Source organism: Pelodiscus sinensis, chromosome 2 (assembly GCF_052426305.1).
Source record: "Pelodiscus sinensis isolate ZL-2025 chromosome 2, ASM5242630v1, whole genome shotgun sequence".
NCBI lineage: Eukaryota > Metazoa > Chordata > Testudines > Trionychidae > Pelodiscus > Pelodiscus sinensis.
The window spans coordinates 94,666,498-94,690,454 of NC_143053.1; the positions used below are offsets into that span (position 1 = coordinate 94,666,498).

Here is a 23,957-nt window from a genome sequence, read left to right on the forward strand (position 1 = left end):
CTCACAGTCCCACCTGGATTACCCTGAATATGAATATTGGACTATAACCTATGGACTAATGTTGAAAGAACTCTTTGCAGTTGCAAAGCTCACTATGAAGTAGATTTTACTCATAAAAGCTCATGCTCTAATATATTTGTATATTATATAACAATATATCTTGTATATTCTATATAATATATAACATGCCACAGGACTGCTCATTTTTAAAGTTACAGATTAATACGGTTCCCAGGCTGAGATTTTTTGTCTCTACTATGAAACTGATCTCAAAATTATACTCATGTCTGTATGTATGTATACTGATCTTTTAACCAACAATCTCTTTTCTTTTTAAAATAAATTTTAGTTTAGTTAAAAAGAATTGGGTATAAGTTTATATTTGGGTAAAATCTAAAATAAATTGGGAGGAAATGTGATCCTTTGGAATAGGTTGAACTTTATTACATGATGAATACAAAATTTCAGTAATCTTAATCAGTAATCATATCTATTAGCCTCTAAGGTGCCAAAGGACTACTCATTGTTCTGTCCATGTATCATATTTTATTAATCATATTTGACTTGGGTGTCTGGATGGAAGACCAAGTCTGGGTTGTTAAAAGGGAACAGTGTTTTGACTTGTGCAACCAATAAAGTATTTTAGAAACTGTTTTGGTTGGTGTAGTAAATCTAAATATTGGAATATCAACTATCTTTAGAGATTGTCTAACCCATTCTTCACAGTTTGCCCTAATTGAGTAACCTTGGTGTGGCCTTCGTAGGTCCCCAGTCACAGCTGTACAATACACACTTCTTTCTTATCCTGGTGTACTGGATTCCTGAGACATGTCACTGGGCTCTTTTGAATCAGAATACAAACAAAACTCTCCTATGGCAGTTACTGAACTGTGAGCTAGAGCAGAAATGGCATATTCCTTCGGTCACTGACCTGGAAGCTCAGGGAAAACTGCTGGGAAACCTACCTAAAAACCTTTCAACTAACAAGATTGTATTTTCAGAAGAACAGACTGCTTCTACTTACTTTTCTTTTGAAAGAAGCAGTTTCAAATTGTGGACATTCTCCCTCTTTTCCTATGGGATGCATGGGTAGATGCTGCCCAGAAAGTATCTTTGAGGAAGACCTGCTTGATGGAAACAATTTAGTTTAAAATTGTAATGAAAAGTTATCTACAAAGAAACAATGTTGTTGCTTTACATCCATCTTGATTAACTGGGCTGCTTTTGCTTACAGTTCCCTGATATCAACATGATGGAAACGAAGAGAATGGAGGAAACAACTCTAAAACCCAATTCCTTGCTGCTCTTATAAACTCCCAGCTTAATGACTGTTTAGTACCATAAGAGGAACTATTATTTTTCATGAGCTTTTTACTCTTTTCATCAATTTCTAGGCAATTCAGGAACTATGGTCAGATTCTTTTTTTTTTTTTTTAAAGGTTAATAAATAAAGGCAAAATAGTATGTGTGGGATTTTTTTGTTTAATTTTTGCTGGTTTTGAAACAGTTTATTCATCCTAACTTAGTCATAAAAATACCCCATTGATCAAATAATTATTTCATATTGTACCTTCTTTTGAGTAAATACTTCATTAATTCCACTGATGTCTGATTTATGGTTATTTTCAGAATTGGAGGCCGAGGAGTGGTGCAAACATCTTTGCATGGAGTGTCTAGGAACCAGGCTCAATGATATAAGCCTTGGGGAACCTGATTTGCTTGCTGCTGGAGTACAGAGAGAACAAAATGGTAGGTAGCCATTTGATCCGGCCATTCCAAATATTTCTCTCTAGTTCCTACTAGGGGAACAACGTTCTATATTTGTTGTGCGTTTTAATTTGCATCTCCTAGAACAGGAGTGGGCTGTAATTTTTGGTGGAGGGGGAACTCCAAGATTTTGGTAAGTAATCAAGGACTGCACTTTCTGTGGAAGGGATGCAGAGGTCTAGGTTGGAAGTTGGGTGCAGAAGGGCACATGGGGTAAGGGACTGAGGTATAGGCAACCGTGTGGGATCTGAAAGGGTGTTTGGATGGAGGAGGGGGTTGTGACATGGTTCAGGGAGGGAGTGTGAGTGCAGAAGAGGATTCTGGCCTGGGGAAGGGTGTAGGAGGGAGTACCGGGTCTGGGGCAGGAGGTGCAGAGGGTTTTGATGGTGATCTGGGGGAGTTTGGGTGCAGGAGGGATTGGGGTGCCAGAGGCAGGCATTGGCTGGGAGGAGTTTGCCTAAGTGTCAAGCTACCCCAAGACAGGCTGGGCTCCCTGCCTGCTGTAGCCCCAGAATGCTTGAAAATACACGCTGCTCCCTCCATGTGGCTTTCAACTCCAGGTGGGGAAAGAAGCTGCCACAGTCTTTCAGGCCAATCTTTCAGCTGCGATTGGCTGGATATTTCCAGCCAATAGAAACTGAGAGATTGGCTGAGTTAGTTCTTATTGGCCAGTTGTTTCTGGCCAATCGGAGCTGAGGATTGGGTTGGGGGCGGGGAGATCATACAAAGCCTCCCCCTTCCTGTAGAGCAGAGTGCTGCAGGGACTGTGTTTTATGCCTCGGCAGCTTCATGTGCCTGAGGGTCTTGGAAGGTCTGTGGGCCAGATCCAGTGCCTTGGCAGGCCAGCTCCGGCCCCCGGGCCGGATCCAGTGCTTTGGCAAGCCAGCTCCCGCCCCCGGGCCATATTTTGCCCAGCCCTGTCCTAGAATATTTTGCCTAAAATTATTAGAAGCTTGCTTTATTTTACCAACATCATAATATGTATTGGATTAATAAAGAAAAACTGATCAGATGAAAGGAGGAGAGAAAATTCTGACTAATTCTAGTAGCAAGTCCATGACAAATAAGGAGGAGAGAGGAAATAGAAAGCGAGACAGACTGACGGACTCCCTGGTCACATTTGGGAAATTTAAAATAATGACTTATTTTGGATAAAATAGCAAGGTACAGCTATGACTAACAGTGCCTCCTTGAGCAAAGAGTGTGTGTGTGAATGAAAATTCTGTACTGAGTCATTAGTTTTACAGTACCTAAAAAAGTGCAATTTTGACTCATATCCCCAATGTAGAATTCTGCATTTAATCTGGCATCTGTAAAATTCAAAGTTGCTATCCTAGTTAGCTGTATAATGCAAAGCAAATGATTGTTTTCTTAAAATCCCAGTAGGATGTAGAATAACTAGATGCTATTATTATTGGCATCAGTTCACCCTTTTGGTTGACATAGCTGCTACCGTAAGAGCTTGCAGGTGTGCTCAGTTGTTTTCCACTTTTTTTTTTTAACTAAAATAAGTTGAATAGAACTGTGGAGTTCAGTTTACCTTAGTTACTCTATGGCTACGTCTATACTGGCATGATTTTCTGGAAATGCTTTTAACAGAAAAGTTTTCCATTAAAAGCATTTTTGGAAAAGCACATCTAGATTGGCAGGACGCTTTTCCGCAAAAGCACTTTTTGCGGAAAAGCATCCGTGGCCAATCTAGACGCGCTTTTCCGCAAAAAAGCCCCGATGGCCATTTTCACGATCGGGGCTTTTTTTTGCGGAAAAAAAAATCTCTGCTGTCTACACTGGCCCTTTTGTGCAAAAGTTTTTCAGAAAAATACTTTTGCCCAAACGGGAGCAGCATAGTATTTCCGCAAAAGCACTGACAATCTTACATGACATCGTCAGTGCTTTTACGAAAATTCAAGTGGCCAGTCTAGACACAGCCTATATTTGGCAAATTCATTTCCAAAACCACAGTGTTATGGAAGAAATTAATAATTTCCGAGGAAATAGTTTGGTGATCTGATATAGAAATGTCAATTTTTTTTCTTTAATCAGTGGTACAAAATAATGAGTTCTACCAGTTTGCAAATTTCTAGCTCATAATGACTCACTTCCAAAGATTGTAGCTCAAAAGGCACTTGAAATCCATAAAGAGACAGATGTGCTCTTGATTACCTGAAATTGAAAGGTCAAAGTGTAAATTTGCAGCATATAAAAAGCAATAGTATGTAACAAATTTCAGGATTTTTGCTCCTTGTGAAAATGGCAATTAATTGTCAGACTCAAGTCTGTTGCAAATTACTGCATTTTAGATAAGTACTCATATAGCATCTTTCAAACCAGTATCTCAAATAATTTTGGAAGCATTAATATCCTCACATCATGCCTCTGAGCTAGGTTAATATTAATGCACAGACTGATAAAAACAGAGGGGAAGACACACCTGAATTTTAGCAGCAGAATCAGGAAGAGAACCTCAAAATTTCTACTCCAAGTTTCCAGGTCTTTCTACTAGCATGTACTGTTTTCTGAATTTTTCCAGGGCTATTCTCTCAGGAAATGTTGGATATGGCTGAACAAGAGGTACCTTGCTATTGGTTGGTGTAAAGGTTGACACAGAATTTTCAGTTTAATTAGATTGAATCAATAGTTCTAATGTACTATTGATATTTGGTAGACTAAAATATCGGCATCATAGTGGCATGATAGAACATCACAAAATTAATATCTTTATTTCCTAGCAAGATGGTAGTGCCAGATATAGTCTTACTCTGCTATCGTTTGCAAATGGTCTTACATCCCATCACATCTACTGAAGTGTTTATGCTTTGCCGTAGTGAGGTGCATGCTTTACTGATAAATAATCACTGTTACTCAAAAAAGCACTAATTTAAGAAGAGTTATGAAAGAAAACTGTTGTTGTTTTTTCCATTCTTAATATTGTATGTCTTGCATCTCCCCTCATGTTTCAATGAGACACATCTTTTCTCTGGCCTTAGTGAATTCTGTGTTCATATCATTGGTGTGCCATAAATCGGTGTGGCCAGTTGTTAATGTAGGTTGAAATGGGAAGAAAAGCTCTTGTCATGTGAGCCAAGGGTGGGCAGGAGAGGTGAAAAAGCTAATGAGATCACAGCCCACCCAAGGTAAGGAAAGTAGAATGGAATTCTCTTTCCTCATTTCCACTTGGTTTAGCTCCTGGGTATGGCAAAATAGCAGATGGGTGGGTCTAGCTTTCAAGTTTTGCAGTAAATTGTTATGCCAATCATTGTGTAAGCCTTAGAACTACATATCCTCTTGTCATTGAGACATGTTGCATGTTACTTCAGTTTTAACACCCAGTTATTCCAGGGTTTTGAAAATATTTAGAAAGGAGAATTAATGCAATATTGACAAGTTGACTAGCCTCTTTTTTTTTTTTTTTTTTTTTTTTTTTACGTGCATGCCCATTGACCCTCTTTCTCTACATTCTTGGTTCCCCTGAGATGAGCAGTAGATTTTAGTGCTTTGTGACATAAACATGCTTTTTCCTGGAAGAGTGGAAAAAATTATATTCAGTGTACAAACAACATAACAGAATAGACCCATGCAGAGCTGAGGGAATAATGGGTTTTTCTGTTCCCAGGCAATTTTGGATGTTTTAGAAAAAAAATTGTGTTACACACAACATTGTTTTAATTTAAAGCATTTTTATTTGTATTTTTAAATGGAATTAGACATTTTTATTTAAAAGTTATTTACAATTAAAAGATTAGAGTGAAACATTTTTTAAAAATTAATTTGTTTTTTAACTGAAACAATTTGGCAAATTAATATATGTTCATTAAAACATTTTGGTGTTGCAGAGCATGCATTTTTTACCAGAAAAACAAAAGTTTTGGTCAAAATATTCACGCGGCTCTTGTCAGTTCTGTTAACTAAATTATTAATGTTGCTTGATTGAGGCTAAAGTCTGTTGTTAGCTTAGTGGTTTAAAAGAGAGAGACTCTTGCATGATTTTGAGTGTTTAATGATTGATATTAAGATATAAACCCACTTTATAATTCTTTTCAATATTGTACAATCCTTATTTGTATGTTTATTCTCTACCTACTGGTTTTATTAGATCTGCGTCCCGTTGTGAAAAATATATGTTCACATTTTCTTTTTGACTTTTTTTTTTCATATTTTGGAATGCTTGATATGGTAAACAGCCAGCATGTAAAGTAGAAAAGGTTAAAGCTTGTATATGGCTATAATGATTGCTAATTTAATATAGATAATACTAAAGGAATGGAGAGAAGATACCTTCTCTTCTCCTTCCCTCCCACTTCCTGCACAACCACAGTTATTCCCTGGTGATGACAGGTAAGCAAGCACATGGCAGTGCTTGCTTTAATGGGGACCTCTGGCTGGAAGAGTCCTGTCACTAGGCAGGGAATAAAGAACAGTTTTAAGCTACTGCTGTGCAAAGCACATCATTAACAGTATGAAGCCACCTCTTTGGATTCTATCTCCATTATTACTAGGAAGATGTATTATTACGTATGGTAACATCTCCATTTCAGTGCGTTAAGTGGCTTTTAGAAATTTTCTTTATATCCTAGACTCATTACTCATTGCTAAGTTGAATAAAATTTATAGAAAACTGAGCACTGAGATGAAGCCTGCCTTACTTTCTCCCTCTCTTTTTTTACATTCTTTTACACACACACACACACACACACACACACACACACACACACACACACGCCACAGTGGGGATGGGGTCCCTAGGCACTCCTACAAATAATAATTCTAGCAAAGCGGAGCTGGACTCAATTGCATCTATGGACCGACCCTTATTTTCAAGAAATGTGCCACTGTTTTAATTTGTTTATCTGAGTTGCTGTGGTTTGCCTGAAGAGTTAGAGTCTATGACTAGTTTAATCAAAATGTTTCTCTGCTTTAGTTTTTAGCATTATATTCTCAGTCTCTTTGATAAAAATGAAGCTAGTTGTTGACAAATCTAATTATACATTTACTTTAGTACTGGGAATATACTAGAGCAATATTTGATATCTCTTCCTGATTGCTTTTCCAAAAGGGCAAAAATACACTTATTCTGAAGGATGGTAAAACAACTTCTTATGTAGTAGAACGGAATTTTTGTTCCCAGGACAAAACTAAGGACATGCTCTTCATTTCTTGGATATTGCTAGTGAAGTTATACCCACACACAACTTATTTTCGTATGTAAAAGAGGCTGGATACCAGAGGCAGTAGTGATTGGGAATGGATGATTGCTGCTGTTAAAATCAGATTTTGCCAGTTGTTACCCCTAATTGATAACTGTTGCCCATATATTTTATGAGAGAGAATGGTGATATTATAGATATTGTGATATAAGTTGATTTTTTAATTACAGTCAAGGTATATGTCAGTTATATGTAGGGTAATGAAAAATTTCATCAGACAGCAATTAAAATATTTTTAAAGTGGTACAAATCAAGCATGACTTAAGGTAATATAAGATCAGCTCCTGTCAGATGCTGTGTGCCTTCAACCACAATTCTGGCTGACTTTAGAAGTGCTCAGAAAATTGTAGGATTGGACCAGTAGAATTGTAGAATTAGTAGGATTAGCAGGGTCTGTAAGGGTCATTTAGTCTAAGTCCCTGCCAAGAGTTTGGGGGGAGGAGGGGGGAAGGGAGGGAAGAGGGCACCCAGTAAGATATTGCATTTAGAAAAAGTTCAAAATGCCAAATGCCAACCAAAGGTAAAATCTCAAAATGTACTTGATTATCAGTGGCATAGACATCAGAATATGAGTCTTTTTTATACAATTTCTTTGGGAATCCATGCATAATGAGCTCACTTCCGCTTGTCTGTCTTCCTTCAGTGGGATCATCGCATTAATGAGGATTTGGACTTAGATAATTTATCTTTTTTTCCCCATAGTTATTGCATTCATTCTGGATCCACCTGTTTAAGAGAATTTGGGCAAAGCCCATTGAAACAAGTGGAAAGACTCCCAGCAGCTATAGCTGGCTTTGAAAATCTGAGTTAGAACAAAATGCTCAGGTTATGTAGAGGCATCAAAATAAATGGCATGCATTTAAGGCATAAATATGCCTAGTAGTGGACCAGATGCTTCACTTTGTTATGTTGATTTTATCCAGAGCATCCCTATTGACTTAAATAGAGTTATGGCAATGTAAAATTGGTATAAATGACTGGAGAAGCTGGGTAAGTATATCCAGATTTAATACAAAAGTTGAATAGGGATTTTGCATATGGTGGGTCAGGGATGTGAGAGAGAAAGCGAATTAGTTTTTCATTCCTTTTCACTCTAAGTGAAAAATAATGTTGTCATTGTGTTACAGAGTGGTACTCACCTCCCATGAGTGCCCATCTGGCCAAGTCACACACCTGTGTACAATACAAATCCATTCCAGGGTACACACTTAACAGGGATCCATCTCTGGTGCCCTGTGCCAGTGACCCTTTCAGTCTGTTCCCCACTCGGAGAGGTTGGTTTCTCCAGGGCTCTCCATCCTGGAAACAACTCCTTGCCCCTAGCTCAGGATTTTATCTCAAGTGTCAACATCAGTCTCAAGCTCCACCCCTCTCATGATACATCTACATAGCAGGGCAAAACTTGAATTAAGCTATGCAACTTGAGCTTTTGGCACTGTCTACACAGTAGGAAGTCAAAGGAAAAACACTCTTCCTTCGACTTCCCTGATTCCTTGTAAATGAGGGTTACAGGAGTCAGAGTAAGAGGTCCTCTAGCTCAACATGATTTCGGAATAATGGCTTGCAGTGTGGACATGCTCTTTGTTATTTTGGAATAAGTGATGTTATTCCAAAATAATGCTGCTGTGTAGACATAGCCCCAGAGAGAGTGGTGCCTCCAAGGCTTCTTCTCCTAGAGACAGCTTCCTCAGCCAGCCAGCCTCATAGTCTGCATTGCTTGAGCTCTACCATTCACGGGTTGCTGCTGTCTTTTGCAGAACCCTTTGTAGGCTTTCCTGGCCTCTGATTGGCTGGTTCGTCCACTGCCACTCTTGCCTGATTGGAGGACCTCTCTATAGATTCTCTGGGGTGGAGTGTTGCGAGACTTTATAATTTAATTCTCTAGCAAAGACATTTTGTAAGTTATTGTGTTGTCTTCCTTTTTTGTAAATATTTTTATTTGAAGGATAATAGTCTGTGTCAATTGAAGCAAGCTCATTAACTACCCTAATGTCAAATGTAATGTGTTGAACAAAGGTCTTCAGTTTCCCACATAACCTTTTCCTCTCTATATAAATTGAAACTACAAACTTAGTCAATGCATACAAAAGATTATATAATTAATTTACATTCACCTGATTTATTTTGTAGAGATGTTCTTGGGTCTATTGAATTTCTGTATGTGATTCAGTATGTGACAGAATTATGCACATATTTTATTCATTTTCTGTCATATTTAATCCATTGTTTATAGTTTCTAATTTGAAAAAGATGAAATACAAATTTATGGCTAGTATTATTCAAATAAGACATTTATTTTAAAAATTTAAAAGCTTATTCAATATGTATCATCTTTAGCTAAAGTAAAGGGTTAGTAAATATTAAACACAACATCTTTCTTCCAGTCAGGATTACAAATTCTTTACTACTTTGCTGGTTTGTAGGAGAAATTGATTAATTTTCAATAGGATTAATATTTAACAAGTTAAGATACCCTTCTACAAAATATTTTGTAAATTATGTAAAATAGAATAATTGCAGTTAAGTAGGCAAAAACAATATTTAAGGGCCAGTTCCTTAGTTGATGAATATTGGGTAGCGCCACTGAATCCATTGGAGCTACACTGATTCATGGAAGTAAAAAGTTGGCACAATTTTCATTTATTTTTATCTGGTTGTGGTTTTGGCTTTCCCTAAAAAGAATCCTGGACTTTGACTGTAACTAATAAGAAATGTTACTCCTTGAAGATGACAGAATCTGTGAGTAAAAGAGTTCTGTTGATCACCTAAAATGATCCAAGTATGGTTAGTAGACCATTGCTATAATTTGATGACCAATGCTTTCAAGATGAAGACTAAGACCTAGATTCACAAAGAAACTTAAGGGATATCTATTATTACCAGGCCTTACTTTTAGGTGACAAAAAATCACTGGGCTTCACAAACGATTGTGTTGGGTGCCCAGCCTAGCCTCCCTATACAAGGAGTAGGGAAAGAAAGGCTCCTCGAGTGGGAATCACAAAAGTCAGTATGCTAATTGACTCCTTACTTAAGCTAAGCAATGGGAGGTGCCAGCTGAAAGAGGTGTGTTAAGACAAACCCCACTTTCAACAATAGGCATTTAAATCTGAGCTTCAGGGAGATGCCACTTTCTGCTTGGGACTGTCAAATTTTCTTGGTGTTAGGCACCTGTGCCATTTTTCAAGATTCTAAGAGGTCACATGGAGTTCCCTCAACTTTGAGTCCAGGGGTTAGGGCGCTAAACTGGGCATGGTTCAAATCCTTCCTCTGCCACTTCTCAGGTAAGCATCCTAACCATTGGATAATAGGATATTCTGATAAGGTGTTGCCTCAATCTCTCCAGTTGAAGCTGTTCCTCAGTGGATATATAATTTGAAAATTCTTTAGATCAGAGAGACTGGGTCCTGAATCTCCCACAGTTCAGGGGACTGGTATAACTACCAGCTTACAGAGTCACTTTCATGATTCCATTATCTTGTTCTCTTTGGCCATTGTTGAAACTGTTCCACTATAGATACAAACAAAAGAATTATTGGACCAGAATCACTGGACTCTATAGCCTGATACTTAGACCATTCATCTGGAAAGTGGGAAACCTAGTTGCCTGCTCCAATGAATTTTTTATTATATATCCACAATAGAACAGCTTCAACAGATGAGACAAAGGGAGCCTCCCCAGTACAATATCCCAGGAGTTCTCAATTTTTTTCTGCTGTGACAGCCTTTGAAAACTTTTCATGCTGTGACAGTCACCCTAAAAAAAGGAACAACCTCCCCCCTCTCTGTGATGTCATCCTTACTTCTGTGCTGCTGCTGCTGGTGGTGGTCCAGCCTTCAGAGCTAGGTATCCCACTATATCCGCCACTCTCATGAACCCCTTCAATAGATTTGCAAATCCTTTTCGGGTCAGGACACTCCACTCTCCAGAAACCATGTTTTATAGCCCAATGACTAAGACACTGTAACTCAAGGATCTCTTGGTGTCAACTGGTAGAGGGCACATGAAATTCATAGGGTTTTACAAGACTCTCATGGGTCAGATGCATGCACAGTAGTTCACCAAAGGATAGTATGTGAGGCCTCTATGGAGAGCCAGTAGTCCATTGGTCATCATAATTGCTGTGAAATATAGGAAAATAATGTTTATGGAGTTGTGTGCATGGGGGAAATTATGTCCCTAAGATCTTGAATATAACACAGGTCACTAGGAGGTGACACTTCAGAAATGTTACTTTTAGGCAGAAAGTAAGAGATGCTTATCTCTCTGTCTGGCCATGTGTGTTGTATATTGTGTGCTTCACAATGGATCTCTATTTGCATGCTGAGGCCTGATACAAGAAGAAATTGTGAAATCTCAAGGAAGTTTCATTCTGTGAATTTCCTAACATCAGGGAGTGGCTTGTTTATGTATAAAGATAAAAGATTGATGGGTATGGAGAGAAGGAGGTACATGGGAGCATACATTCTCCTTCACCTGGAAGGCAAGTTGAGCAGCATACATGAAAGGAGGATCACAGCAAAGCCTGCATGTAAAATGCTGGATGAGCATTGCTCTGCAAGACACAAGAGCATCGAGTTAATTAAATCTAGGCTCTAAAATTCATTATGATTGTATTTTGTGTGTTACCATTTTCCCCCAGTACTTATACTTGTCATTACTGGAACCTCTGAGTTTTGTAAAATTAATGTACAGTTGATGTCGTTATAAATATATCTCAATGATGTATATTAAGTGGAGCAGTTGCCTGATGTGGAATGGATAAGATGGTGTACATTTTCTTTGGAAGCAGGCAGTCTGTGGATACTGTGAATAGCCAGTAGAAAAGGTGATGTACACTTACAGAGCTTCAGGGTTTGAGAGTATCTATTGCTAATCTTTAAAGAGACAGTGGGGCCTGTTAGACCTAGAGAGGAATGCATGTGCTGCCTATGGCGTGTGAAGTTCAGAGCTGACTCCTGGCAGGCAGAAACAAAGCTTCTACATACTAGGGGCTGGTGACAGCAAGGTGCTTCATATTCCTGTGTACCACTTGGCATCATCACAATGGCATAGTTGTTGTGATCTACACCTGGTTGACTAGTTAGCAAAGGATCGTACTCCAGGCACAAATATTCTAAACAGATTCAAAAGTGAAATAAGAAAGGATACAGTTTGTGATTTTCTGTTTGCTTATTTTGGGTACAGGAAATAGAACAAAGGAGAGGACAGGATAAGTAAGCCAGAGACATATGCTAAGCATATCAAACTGCAGATGGAAAAAAACTTTGCCCAGGCGGTTGCTTAGAAACTAAGGGAAGGGGAAGAGGGAATGAAATCTTTACTCATGGACTATGACAAGCATCAGGGAGAACCGATTAATTCATCAAAAGTGCCTAAGGCCAATGAGGGTGCAGTTAGGAAACCAGTGAGGCACACATACCATTGTTTTACACTTATGACTAGCCAAGATAGTGAATAAAAAGCTGGAAATAGCAAATGGAGCCAAAGAGCACAAAGGAAAGGGCAGAACTCAGGAAAGGGAAGTATTAGTCACCAAAAAACAGCAGAAAACTTAGAAGTTTAGGGTTGGCAGAGCCCTCAGGAGCACTTTGTCCAACTCCTGCTTTGTCCAACTCCAACTAAATCCAATGAAATCTAACCTTGTGCTCCACAGGTACACCTCCCCACAGATCACCCATCTCTGACAGATTTATGTTTGAGTTATAGGGAGATGGAGTGCATCAAAGAATATTTGAGCATCTTTGAAAGGATACACAGAATACGCCAAATCCCTGATGACTAAGTAATGATTGTCTTAATTCCCATATGGATGTAAATAGTTTATGTTGTATAGCAGTTTCAGAGGCATATTGCAAAAGTTTAGAAGCCTCAAAACACTTGATAAAATAAGTTTCAGGAGATAATCCATAAATGGGAGATTTGACAAAATGGATAAAAAGTAAAGGGGTAGTGATTTGTGGCAAGATTTGATAGATTCATTTGCAGAGGAGCAGTTCTCTGATCTATTAAGGTGAGGGCAGTGATTTGGGGAAAGTCCCTAGCAGATATTGAAATGAGACCATTGTATATCAGGGATACCCAAGGGAAAGGAAAAACCCTAAATGGAGGGTCTCTAGTGTGTTCCTGGGAAAAGAAACAAGGGGTAGGGGAGTATGAAGCACACATCACCCAGTATCAGGCTGTTCCTGGTAACCCTAATTAGTTGACCCATTTCAACTGAGCCCAAGAAAGTGTGTTGTGTGTTCAAGGAGCACACATGAAGAAACAGTGCCCCAGGTATGGAGAGTCCAAATAAAGTGCACAATCAATCCGAGTTAATGCAACTACCCTTGAGTTGGAGACTTCAGTGGTGCACAGAGGGTTCTAGTTCATGTTGTCAGATCTGACCTCTTAGAGATAGACAAAGAATTTGTTAGAGAACAAGGTAAATTATAAACTGTTCCAGAGGTGGAGAGACATTGCTATCCAGATTTTTCTAGTCAAAAGAGATGTGAAGGAGGTAGATATGCTCCCAGAGGTGAATGTAAAACTCATTTCCTTAGGACAATTTAGAACCACGCTGGCTTTAGTATGCACTGAATAATGAGTGTAAAGGTTTGAGATAATTTGAATGTGTGGGTTCCTAAGAATTTACTGGCTGATGAATTGGTGGAAAATGTAATATCACCCCCTACCCTCAAAGTTGTTACTATTATGACCCATCACCAAGAGGGACTGTGTTCCCTAAATGTCCACCAGTAAGCTCTGAGAAAGAAAAGGCAGCTCAAACGGGAGAGTAATCCTCTATATCCTGTTCAACGGAAAGTTATGATGTGTTTCCAAGTTAGGGGATAGAGGCGTCACCTCTCCTGTTGCCTAAGACAGCTTTCAATGAAAGCAAAAGCCAAATGGAGTTTGCTACAGACTGTCCTAGAAATTATGAGATGCCCTCCTTAGCAATTCATCATAGAAAGACACTTGGAGGGAGCTCTTTACAGAAGAGAGACAAATTTTAGGACCCCCAGTTAGGAAAAAAATTCCTGGGTTGGCTCACAAATTGATTGTGTTCACAAAGCATTGTAATTCCACTACTCCACTATTTCTCTTCTGTTGGTCACTTAAGAACAAAGGAAATGCAAAAGGTTTAAAGAAAAAAAATTCTATTTCCCCAACATTCAAAAAGAGGTAAAGAAATACTTCAAGATTTGAGACAGCAAAAGCAAACAAAGAAAAAAAAGAAAACCTTGTAGGCCTCCACAAGTCTCCTTTGCATTCTTTATCATAATCAAAGAAACATTTTTCATGGTTGTCATGGATATCATAGTCAACCAAAGGAAAAAAGACTTGCATTAGCAGTGGTGGATTTTGCCACCAGGAATCCAGAAGCATTTGCTCTTCAATGGGGAAGCTGAAATAAGTGCTAAGGCACAGTTTTCTGTAGTCAGAAGAGTGGGCTAGTTAAAAGAGAAGTTATAAGATCATGGGTCGGGTTTCATGTCTGTCAGCTGACGGTCAGGGCAGTGTGTGTGTGTGTGTGTGTGTTTCCGAGAAAAGGTTTAACGTCCATGTCTTTACTGGTAGGACCGGGGTCCCGTCACAGAGGGTGGCCAGCAGGCCAACAGACGCCCTGTTATATAGGAAGAGCTTATTACACCTTAGATTTTAGCTGCTAGAACACAGGGGTTCCTTCACAGCGGGCAGCCTAGGAAAGGCTGAAAAGGTGCCCCAACGGATCTTGTCACCTGGGAGTGACACAGATCCAAATGCCCAAGCTCTCCCTATGTCTGTCCCTTTATGACCAGCTGAAGTTCTTTTAAATTGTGCTTGGTTCTATTACAGCAACTGAAGGAGTCAGGTTAAAGCTTAAACAGTTATAGGTTTATTAAAGAAGCTTATAAATCATATGTTTACAATGGCTATTGCTCTATTTCTTAAATGCTAGCAAATATATATATATATATAGGTCTTAAAAATGATTACAGGAAAAAGGTAAAGATAGAAAATAGAAATAATGGTACCAAGTGACAGCTTAATCTTTAAAGAGCTATAACACTATGTATATATATATACTTAAACAAAGGACCACATCCAGGTACAATTTTTACTCCTTTCTGTGCCTTTCGACTCCAGCATGTCAGGCCAGGGCCGGTCTCTCAATTCCTAGGAAAGATGAATACGAGGTGGGCGTCCCGTATCCTCTTTCTTATCTAAGATGCCAAATTGTACTGGTCCGTTTGTGGCGCCAGTTCTTACAAGCAAGTTTCAAGTTAATTTACACTTGCAAGAGAGATAACTAAATTGTGAGTACTAGACTTTTCTTTTACTGGGAGAGAGATTCCTCCCCCCACGGACGGCTGTGTGTTCATATCAATATGGGTTAAGTCAAGGACACTCCTTGGCAGCCTCTTGGTCAGCAATTGGTGTATCTCTGTTTACAGCCATTCACGGTCACACAGCCTGGGCCTTCTGCTCTGTGTGCCCTGTATGCTCCAGGCAAGCAAAAATTGATGTTACAAGGGGGGTTACTGTCTGGCTACAATGTCCTAGCTGTTTGGTGAGCTATGGAAGATGTATATGGATAAAATAACTGAAATCTGCTCCATCACATCCAGAAACAAAAGGATTAGTTGAGAGACTCAAAGCTACTCTAAAATCTATGCTATAAAAACGTATGTCAATAAGAAGGCAAGTGAATGGGATGCAATGGTACCCACTGTGTTTGCTTACTGGGAGGTGCAACAATAAGCTATTTGCCTCTGAAATCCATTTTTTACCTTTGACTTCACAGAGAGATTGTGCAATCTTTTCCTCACAGATTTTACCCTAATTTTTAATTCTTTGCATTATTTTTCCTGCCCCCGATGTCTATACTCTTTCATATATTTTAGTTTTCAAAATTATACTCTTAGTTACAAAACAATACTGAAAATCTGTAAAAACAAAACAACATTTGCTCCTTCAGTGTATGTATGAATCACTTCTGTTATTGCCCGCCTGAATAAGTTCCTATGGTTCCACTTGGTTGCCTTGCAGCTGATGTTCAGTTTAATCAGACACTTTTCCTCTCAATCCATGACACCTCACCTTAGACACTGACCTTGAATGCAGAGTAGACAAATGTCTCCTGACAATTTGAGTATATCATGCCTCCTGAATGCCCTTATGCAATAATATCCTCAAACAATCCCAAGAAGTTAGGCTTCTTTCTGTGAATGTTTTGGTAGCTTTTAAATCATGCCGAGCTTATCTCTGTGAATTCAAAGATGTTTTTGTATATTCTACACTGGAAATGAAACCAGCTGGCTTCTATTTTTCATGTCCTTAGACCTTTCCTTAAATAATAATGTAGTACATGGAATTATTTCTAAAAGTTAAAACCTTCACAAAGCAATAAACCTTTCTCTATTGGTGCTGGTGCCATTGGAAGCAAGAGAATTTCTGCTGCACCAGAAAGAGACAGTTTCAGAAAATGTACATCTCCCTATTCAGCAAGTAGCCCAATTCCAAAGGGGCTCTTTGTGTGGTTGCACACAGTGAGTCTAAGACAGGGGTGAACTTATAAAAATCTGCCTTTACACAGATTATCTGGACCTTTCATTCTGGTCCAGTTCAAAGAGGGGGAAAATGGCAGGGCCAAGAATATGCAGACCATTCTTCCATTTTTAAGATGGACAGTCTTCTTTATCTGCGGTTTGTCCCTGTCCACTACAGAGACAAAACTGAAAGTGGTTTTGTCTGGTATTGTGGAGGAGAGATGCCATTTTGAAGATTGTGCTACTCCGTCCTGCTGGCATGACTTTCCACACACCACATGCAAGTCACATTGTGAGAGAGGGAGCAGTAGATTCCTCAAAATGGCATCCTCTGTGCCATGTGACCGCTCTCACATTGTGAGTGCAAGGTCACACTGGTGAGAGAAGTCCCATACCATTCTTGTAAATTCCAGAATGTCTTCTATGCTCAGAATTCAGCAGAATATCTAGTACGCTAGGAATTCAGCAGTGGCAATCCTCGCAAGGAATGGTAATAGCATAAAAGTACAAAATTGAAGTCTAGTGTATAACTAAATTATAACAGCAAATTTATGAGACTGACTAGAAGTTTTTGTGAGCAGAAATGATTGACAGACAGGCTATCTCACTTTTACCTATCTTAGTTTTTCATAGTGCCTATCACTGTACTAGGTAATCACTGACCAATGTGATTACGTACAATTCTAACACAAAGATAAGTAAGCTACCACGATGTCGGGATGTAAAATCCTGTTTAATTAGTTAACCAGTTAAAAGTTAACTTTTAATGGCTAACTGATTAAATGGCGGCATGCAGGCTTGAGTCACTCCTCCGCCACGGGCAGAGGCTGCCCTAGCCTGGCTTTTTCCAGTACCGCACAGGACTGCTAACTCCTGGCTCCACGTGTTGCTCCCTGGCTGCTTGTTAACCATCACTCGGGAAACTTCATCCATTAAGGTGTACTGCAGATTCTTCACTCAGTAGTTGCTGTCTAAAAGCTTTATGCAATGCCAGCTGAAGTCAGTGGAAAACTTTTCATTTACTTCTGTGGCATTGGATTAGACCTCTACTGAAGAAATTTTTGATCAGCGTGGAAAATTCTTACAGTGATTTTTAACTGCATCTGCTAAGCTATTTGTATTTGTTAAAGGACTTTCACTACATGTTGGGGGTTATGCACATGGGACTTGAGTCATAAAATACCTTTTACAGGGCTAACACCCATTAGTGTGATTCATGAGAAATGGAATTTAAGATAAAAGGTTGGATGGCCAGGAGATTGAGTGAATCAGCTGGGGAGGTACTAATGGATCAAAATTAAATGGACTGAGACAGAACAACATCAGTGACGACAAGATTACTTATAGCCATGCCGGGCTGCAAATCTTACTTTACATGTGATTGTTCCCTGTGCACATTAATTCCTTACCCAAACTTTTGTTTATTTCTGCCCCTCCACTGTTAGCTTATTTTGTATTAACTCGAATGCTCATTTACAAATTCTCCCTCCACTGATCTATGAAAAGTGTATGTAACAAACGTTGAAAATACAATCTGGTCCGTTGGCTTACACACTTAACTTAGATCTCTTTTGACTCTTTTATTTAGTTACTCTCTCTACCATTTTTAATTAGTTTTAATTCCTTTCACATGTTAATGAGAACTCTCCCAATGAAAGTCTGCCCAATATTGGGCTTTAAAAAAATGTTCTACATCAAACCCTGGTTCCTTTATTTTTGAAGGCACTTTTCCTAATTGGCTCTTACACACAAGTGAGAATGTTAGCAACAGCTCATTTATAGTGTGCATTCCTGATGCCCTGTCTTGAATTGTTGTTGTATTCATAGATTTGTGGTTTTTTTTAATCACCTTTAAAAGCAGTAACACAAAAGTGCAAGTATATGATCTAGTCCGGGGGGGGGGGGGGAAACTGCAAGCCAGGCCACTGCGTCTCATAGCTCCCTTTGGCTGGGAATGTTGAACCATGCTAACTGGGAGCTACAGGGCTCTGTCTTCATATACTCAGTAAACAAACCATCTTGTAGCATGCCAGCAGCATGAAGCGCATGCAGCCCGTTGGCCAAAGGTTTCCACCCTGATCTAGTCCCACATATGCAAGGAAATTCAGTGACAAATCCACAAACTGAGGCTGGTATTCTGTCCCAAGTCATGCCACAGTGTCTTAATTCATCCCCAATATTAAAATATAACCCTAAATTTCCAAATATTTGCATCCCCAAATTTGACCATTTTTCTGGGGTGTGTATAATATACTTGGGAATAAACTATAATTTAAAATCCCCTGGCTAGTGTCACGGGCTGTTTCCATCCGTGTGAGTAAATGATACCTAATATCTAAGGGTATGTCTACACTACCCCGCTAGTTTGAACTAGCGGGGTAATGTAGGCATACCGCACTTGCAAATGAAGCCCGGGATTTGAATTTCCCGGGCTTCATTTGCATAAGCGGGGAGCCGCCATTTTTAAAACCCCGCTGGTTCAAACCCCGTGCAGCGCGACCTAGTGTACCGGTAGTTCGGAATAGGAAGCCTAGTTCGAACTACCTAGTTCGAGACCCGTGTAGCCGCGCTGCACGGGGTTCGAACCAGCGGGGTTTTAAAAATGGCGGCTCCCCGCTTATGCAAATGAAGCCTGGGAAATTCAAATCCCGGGCTTCATTTGCAAGTGCGGTATGCCTACATTACCCTCCTAGTTCGAACTAGGAGGGTAGTGTAGACATACCCTAATACTTTTTCAAAGCTTGACTACTCACTCCATTTCATTGTTGAGGCTCTTTAAAAAAATGTTGTCTTATATCTGACCTTCTGCTTAGGCTGTATCTACATTGGCAAGATTTTGCACAAAAGCAGCCACTTTTGTGCAAAATCTTGCCGCCTGTCTACACTGGCCATGAGTATTTGCGCAAGAACACTGACTTTGTAGTGTACAAAATCAGTGGTTCTTGTGCAAATATTCTGAAGCTTCTGCACAGGGGTAAGCCCTCTTCCGCAAGTATTCTTGCACAAGAGGGCCAGTGTAAACAGCAATGTTAATTTCTTGCGCAAGAAAGCACGATGGCTAAAATGGCCATCGGAGCTTTCTTGCGCAAGAGAGCATCTACACTGGCACAGATGCTTTTGCACAGAAGCAAATCTTTTGCGCAAAGGCACATGCCAGTATAAACGCTCTCTTGCGCAAATACTTTTAACTGAAAAACTTTTCCGTTAAAAGTATTTGCACGAAATCATGCCAGTGTAGATGCAGCCTTAGTGTATTGACAGGTCTATATTATGGAATAATAGTACATCTAGTAACAACATGGGAAGTGACTTCCCAATGTATTCTATAGAACTACATTTTAAAGTGTTTATGCAACAGATGGGTGGTCAAAAATGTACAGTTCAGCCCTTTATTTGGCTAATGCACATCTGAGTAAAAAATAAAAAACTGTCCCTCCTATTCAGACTATTATGGATAGTTAACAGATATGTCCAAACAGTGGTGGGTCTTCATACACAAAAACAGTTTTTGTACATGTAACAGTTGCACAACTATTTTTGCCAGTATGCATGTTTTTCTGTGTATTGAAAATTTGATCCCTTGTATCATAAAGGATCTTTAAAAGTTGTTAGGTCAGTGTAATTCTCTGTCTATTCAGAAGTTAGCTAGAGATGCCCTCCGAAATTGCAAGATCATTAGTGAGGGTAATGACCACCGACAAGGTTAAAGTAATTCAATATGTCTTAGAAAGTCATCTTTAATGCTGATAAGATCTCAGTGAGTAGTATTGCTAAATGTATTGTATATAATATGTCTGGAGCTAGATCCTTCATTGATGTGGTGTAAAAGGGGCTATGAGAGGGCAATAAAATCATGACTAGTGTGGAACAAGTGAATAAGGAATGGTGTCTGTTTGTGTGGAAATGGGTGACAGGAGAGGATCACGTGAGAATTACCTGTTGTGTTCCCTCCTTCCAGGGCATCTGGTATTGGCCACTGTCAGCAGACAGGATGCTGGGCTAGATGGACCTTTGGTCTGACCCAGTATGTCCATTCTTATTTCTTACGTAAATTGCTATGGTGTCTTTGACTTTATTTATATCAGCGAAGAATCTGGCTCATGATTTCTAAAATAATTTCAAAATCTGTAGCCAGGCAAATTGATATTATATTAATTTTTCAGATTAACTCTCATTTTCACCAGATTTCCCTCTTGTTTTTTTTCTTTCCTAGAGCGATTCAACGTATATCTTATGCCTACACCAAATTTAGATATCTATGGGGAATGTACAATGCAGATCACTCATGAGAACATCTATCTCTGGGATATTCATAATGCCAAGGTCAAGCTGGTCATGTGGCCTCTGAGTTCTTTGAGGAGATATGGGCGTGACTCAACATGGTTCACATTTGAGTCTGGAAGGTAAGAGCTAAGGAAGTGTGGCAAGTGAGAAGAAAATGCAAATCACTTTGTTGTTCAATTACTGAGGGATATATTGTTACTATGAAAACTCTGACAGTTATTAACACTTACTTACAAATGCCCTGATTGTGAAGATAACATCTTACAATTGGAGGGAGGATCCACTGACTTGTGGAGAGAAACCATGATTCCTGAGAGGCAGGTTCTCTACGTTAGGCTATTCAGTTTTTAATTCATTGAACAAGAAAGAGTATATGTAATGCCCATACTATCTTCTTTTTTTGTACATAACTTTTCAAAATGCTTCATATTCAAAAGGATTGCATCATGCTTAGCATTTAAAAGCACCGAAAAAATATCAATGCTGCCCTTATAGTTGTATTCAGTTTCTTTCCATTTGTACCATTGATGGGGCCATACTTCAAATAAGGGAGACTTTGTCATCAGATATGTGCATCAGAGGTGTGGGTATGCTCATGAAATCTACCAGGATATGTGTATGCATGATGCAGAAAAAATAAAATTTGGTGAATATCAAGGTTTCTTCTTCCTTCAGTATGAAAACACTGGACAATAGTTGTCATGCTTTTCAGAGTTTGCTCAGAACAGAATGATGCCCTCCTAGTGTATTCAGGCACCTCCAATGGGACAGTAGTTCAAACTGCATGACAAGGACCTCCTCTTTACCATATTAAGTTCTAAATCCTCATTATTATTTCAATTTCTGGCCCACATTTAAAGTTATGCATGTAATTGTCCTGGCTTCTATCTCCTGGACCATTGCTGTCCCTCTTAACCCTTGAATTCTGCCTGCTTTTCTTTCTTTATTTTCTTGGCTCCTACTCTTGCACACTGTAGCTACTCATTCCATATCCATTTAACCTTATTTGCCTGCTCGTTACTTTGTCTTGTAATTCATTGCTTTTTTTTTCTAATTTGGGCTCTGCAATGGGGTCAAAACTCACCATTGCGGTGCCTCCTGCTGGTCGCTCTGGGAATTAGCTCAGTCCTCAGCAGGGTGGCCCTTCTGACCAGTGTCTCTGCGGGCTCTCCTCTGGACCTGCATCGCTCCTAGGATCACAAAGTCCTCTTTGGGATGTTATCCTTTGGCAGTGCCCACCACACTGGTCTCTCACCCCCACCTTCTGGGGGTATCAGCAGTACACTTGCCATTGTGGCTCACTGCAGCCCCAAAGTCTAACCCCTCACCTTAGGGACAAGCCACAGTCTATCAAGGCTACACACCAATGTTGGTTATATGCTGCGCTGGGGCGGACAGGCCCACCCACTACTCTGGGTCCTGGTCCAGGGACCCTATTGTGTCATCCTTGTCCTGACCGCCTCTCTCTTAATTGCCTTCTGTTCCCTGGGTCACTTTCCCATGATCCTCATACCCTCCTGGCCCTTGTATCAAGGCCAGAACCTTAAAAGCAAAAGGCTGAAGCTCTCTCCTGAGCCTGCCCAGCACTGTTCCCCTCTGAGATGCTTCCTCCTGGGAACCAGTGCTGCTGAAACCTCCCTGTTTAGGGTCCAACTGTCCTTTGCTCTGATAAGCAGCTCCTTATAACCAGGGCTGTTCCAGCAAGCCGTGCTCTCATTGGCTCCCTCTAAGCCCCTTTCTGGTTGGCCAGGGCTCTGTGCAAGCTCCCTTCAGCCTGCTTTAATCTGTTCTGGCCATTATGAGGCAGCCACCCCACTATAGGTCCCAAAACCCAAACCTGGGCAGGCAGGGCCCTGCACTGTGCAGTTAGTTGCAGGACTGTATTTTTCTGTCATATACTCTTTGATATAATAACATTGTCTCATTGTCTCTTAGTTTTGATAAAGTCCCCTTAAATATGTCTCTTCCATACCCATTGAATAATAGTAACTAAGAGTATTAACTAAGATGCATTATCTGGCTGCAAATAGATAAATACAGTTCAAGTACATTGTAGACACTAAAACATATAGGGTTTGTCTACACAGGACAGCAAAGCGCATTAGAAGAGTATGATTTATTCAGCACTCTAATGTGTTGTGCTCTAACTGCCCTGCTGGCATGCTCTAAAAGGTATCCCGTGTACAGTAAAGTAGTCCTGTTTCCAATAGGACATTAACATAGATTATAAACCTTTTAGAGAACACTACCAGGGTCTATACCAGGCTGTTAGAGTGCAGCATGTTAAAGCGCTTTACAGATCAAACCCCTCTAATACACTTTGCTATACTACATAGACAAACCCCAAGGTTTTTTTTTTACAATTTTTTATGATAGAAGTACCCTTGTAGCTATGTGCATTAGGATTGATTTCTGTAGCTGTTGTGGGGGGAGGGAGAGAGTAGGAAGGGGTTGCTACTTTTTTTCCTTCACATCTTCACCATTAGGAAACTTAATAGGATCATCCCAAGAAAATCAATGGAAAATCTACACTGGCTGACCTATGGTTCAGTTATATTTCCAATTGACCAATTAGTGTGAAATTCAAATATAGATTTACAGAGAAATTGTTCTATTCCCAAGCTAATGGACAGAATAGGAAGTGCATTCTTGGGTGAGATTGGGTACAGAAACCATTTAACTAATGGCAGATGTTAAAGTTGTTATACTGTAAGATTAACAAAGGCTGAAAGGATGAGAAAAGTCCAAAAACACAGAGTAAACATCTGTAGTTATTTGATGCTTTTAGTACGAGAGCATTTTCAGCAGACTTACTTTCTCAGTTAATTGAAACTCTTAAACTCTGATATTGCTCTAATTAAAGGCACTGGAAAAACTCCTTATTGGCCTCAATTAGAATTAAATTAGACCTTTAAATAAGAGACAAAACCAGTAACTAGAAATGGTCATTTTTTTGGATGAAACATATTTCTTTTAAAAAATGTTTTGTTGAAACAGAAATGTTTTGCTAAAACATAATGTTTTTAATGAAAACTTTAACTTGCTTACTTCCGTCCAGGATGTAATTTGAGAGAGGGTGAGACCTAGGCCAGAATACCTAATTTCTGGTGTTTAGGGCACTCACATGTGGTGTATGTAAACCCAGTTTCTAATCCCTGCTCTGGTTAATTTGAAGCAGGGAGTATAACC

At 39.5% G+C, this 23,957-nt stretch overlaps 1 protein-coding gene across 3 annotated transcripts in view; it reads left to right on the forward strand.

Annotated features, from left to right (window-relative positions):
* Window positions 1-23,957, forward strand: part of DOK6 (docking protein 6) — a 363,863-nt gene that overhangs the window by 224,447 nt on the left and 115,459 nt on the right. For all 3 annotated transcript variants that reach the window (XM_014572701.3, XM_006121422.4, XM_089776322.1), the window contains exons 4-5: window positions 1,630-1,749; window positions 20,698-20,887. In XM_014572701.3, the coding sequence (XP_014428187.1) occupies window positions 1,630-1,749; window positions 20,698-20,887 (310 nt within the window). The remainder of the gene's footprint in view (window positions 1-1,629; window positions 1,750-20,697; window positions 20,888-23,957) is intronic.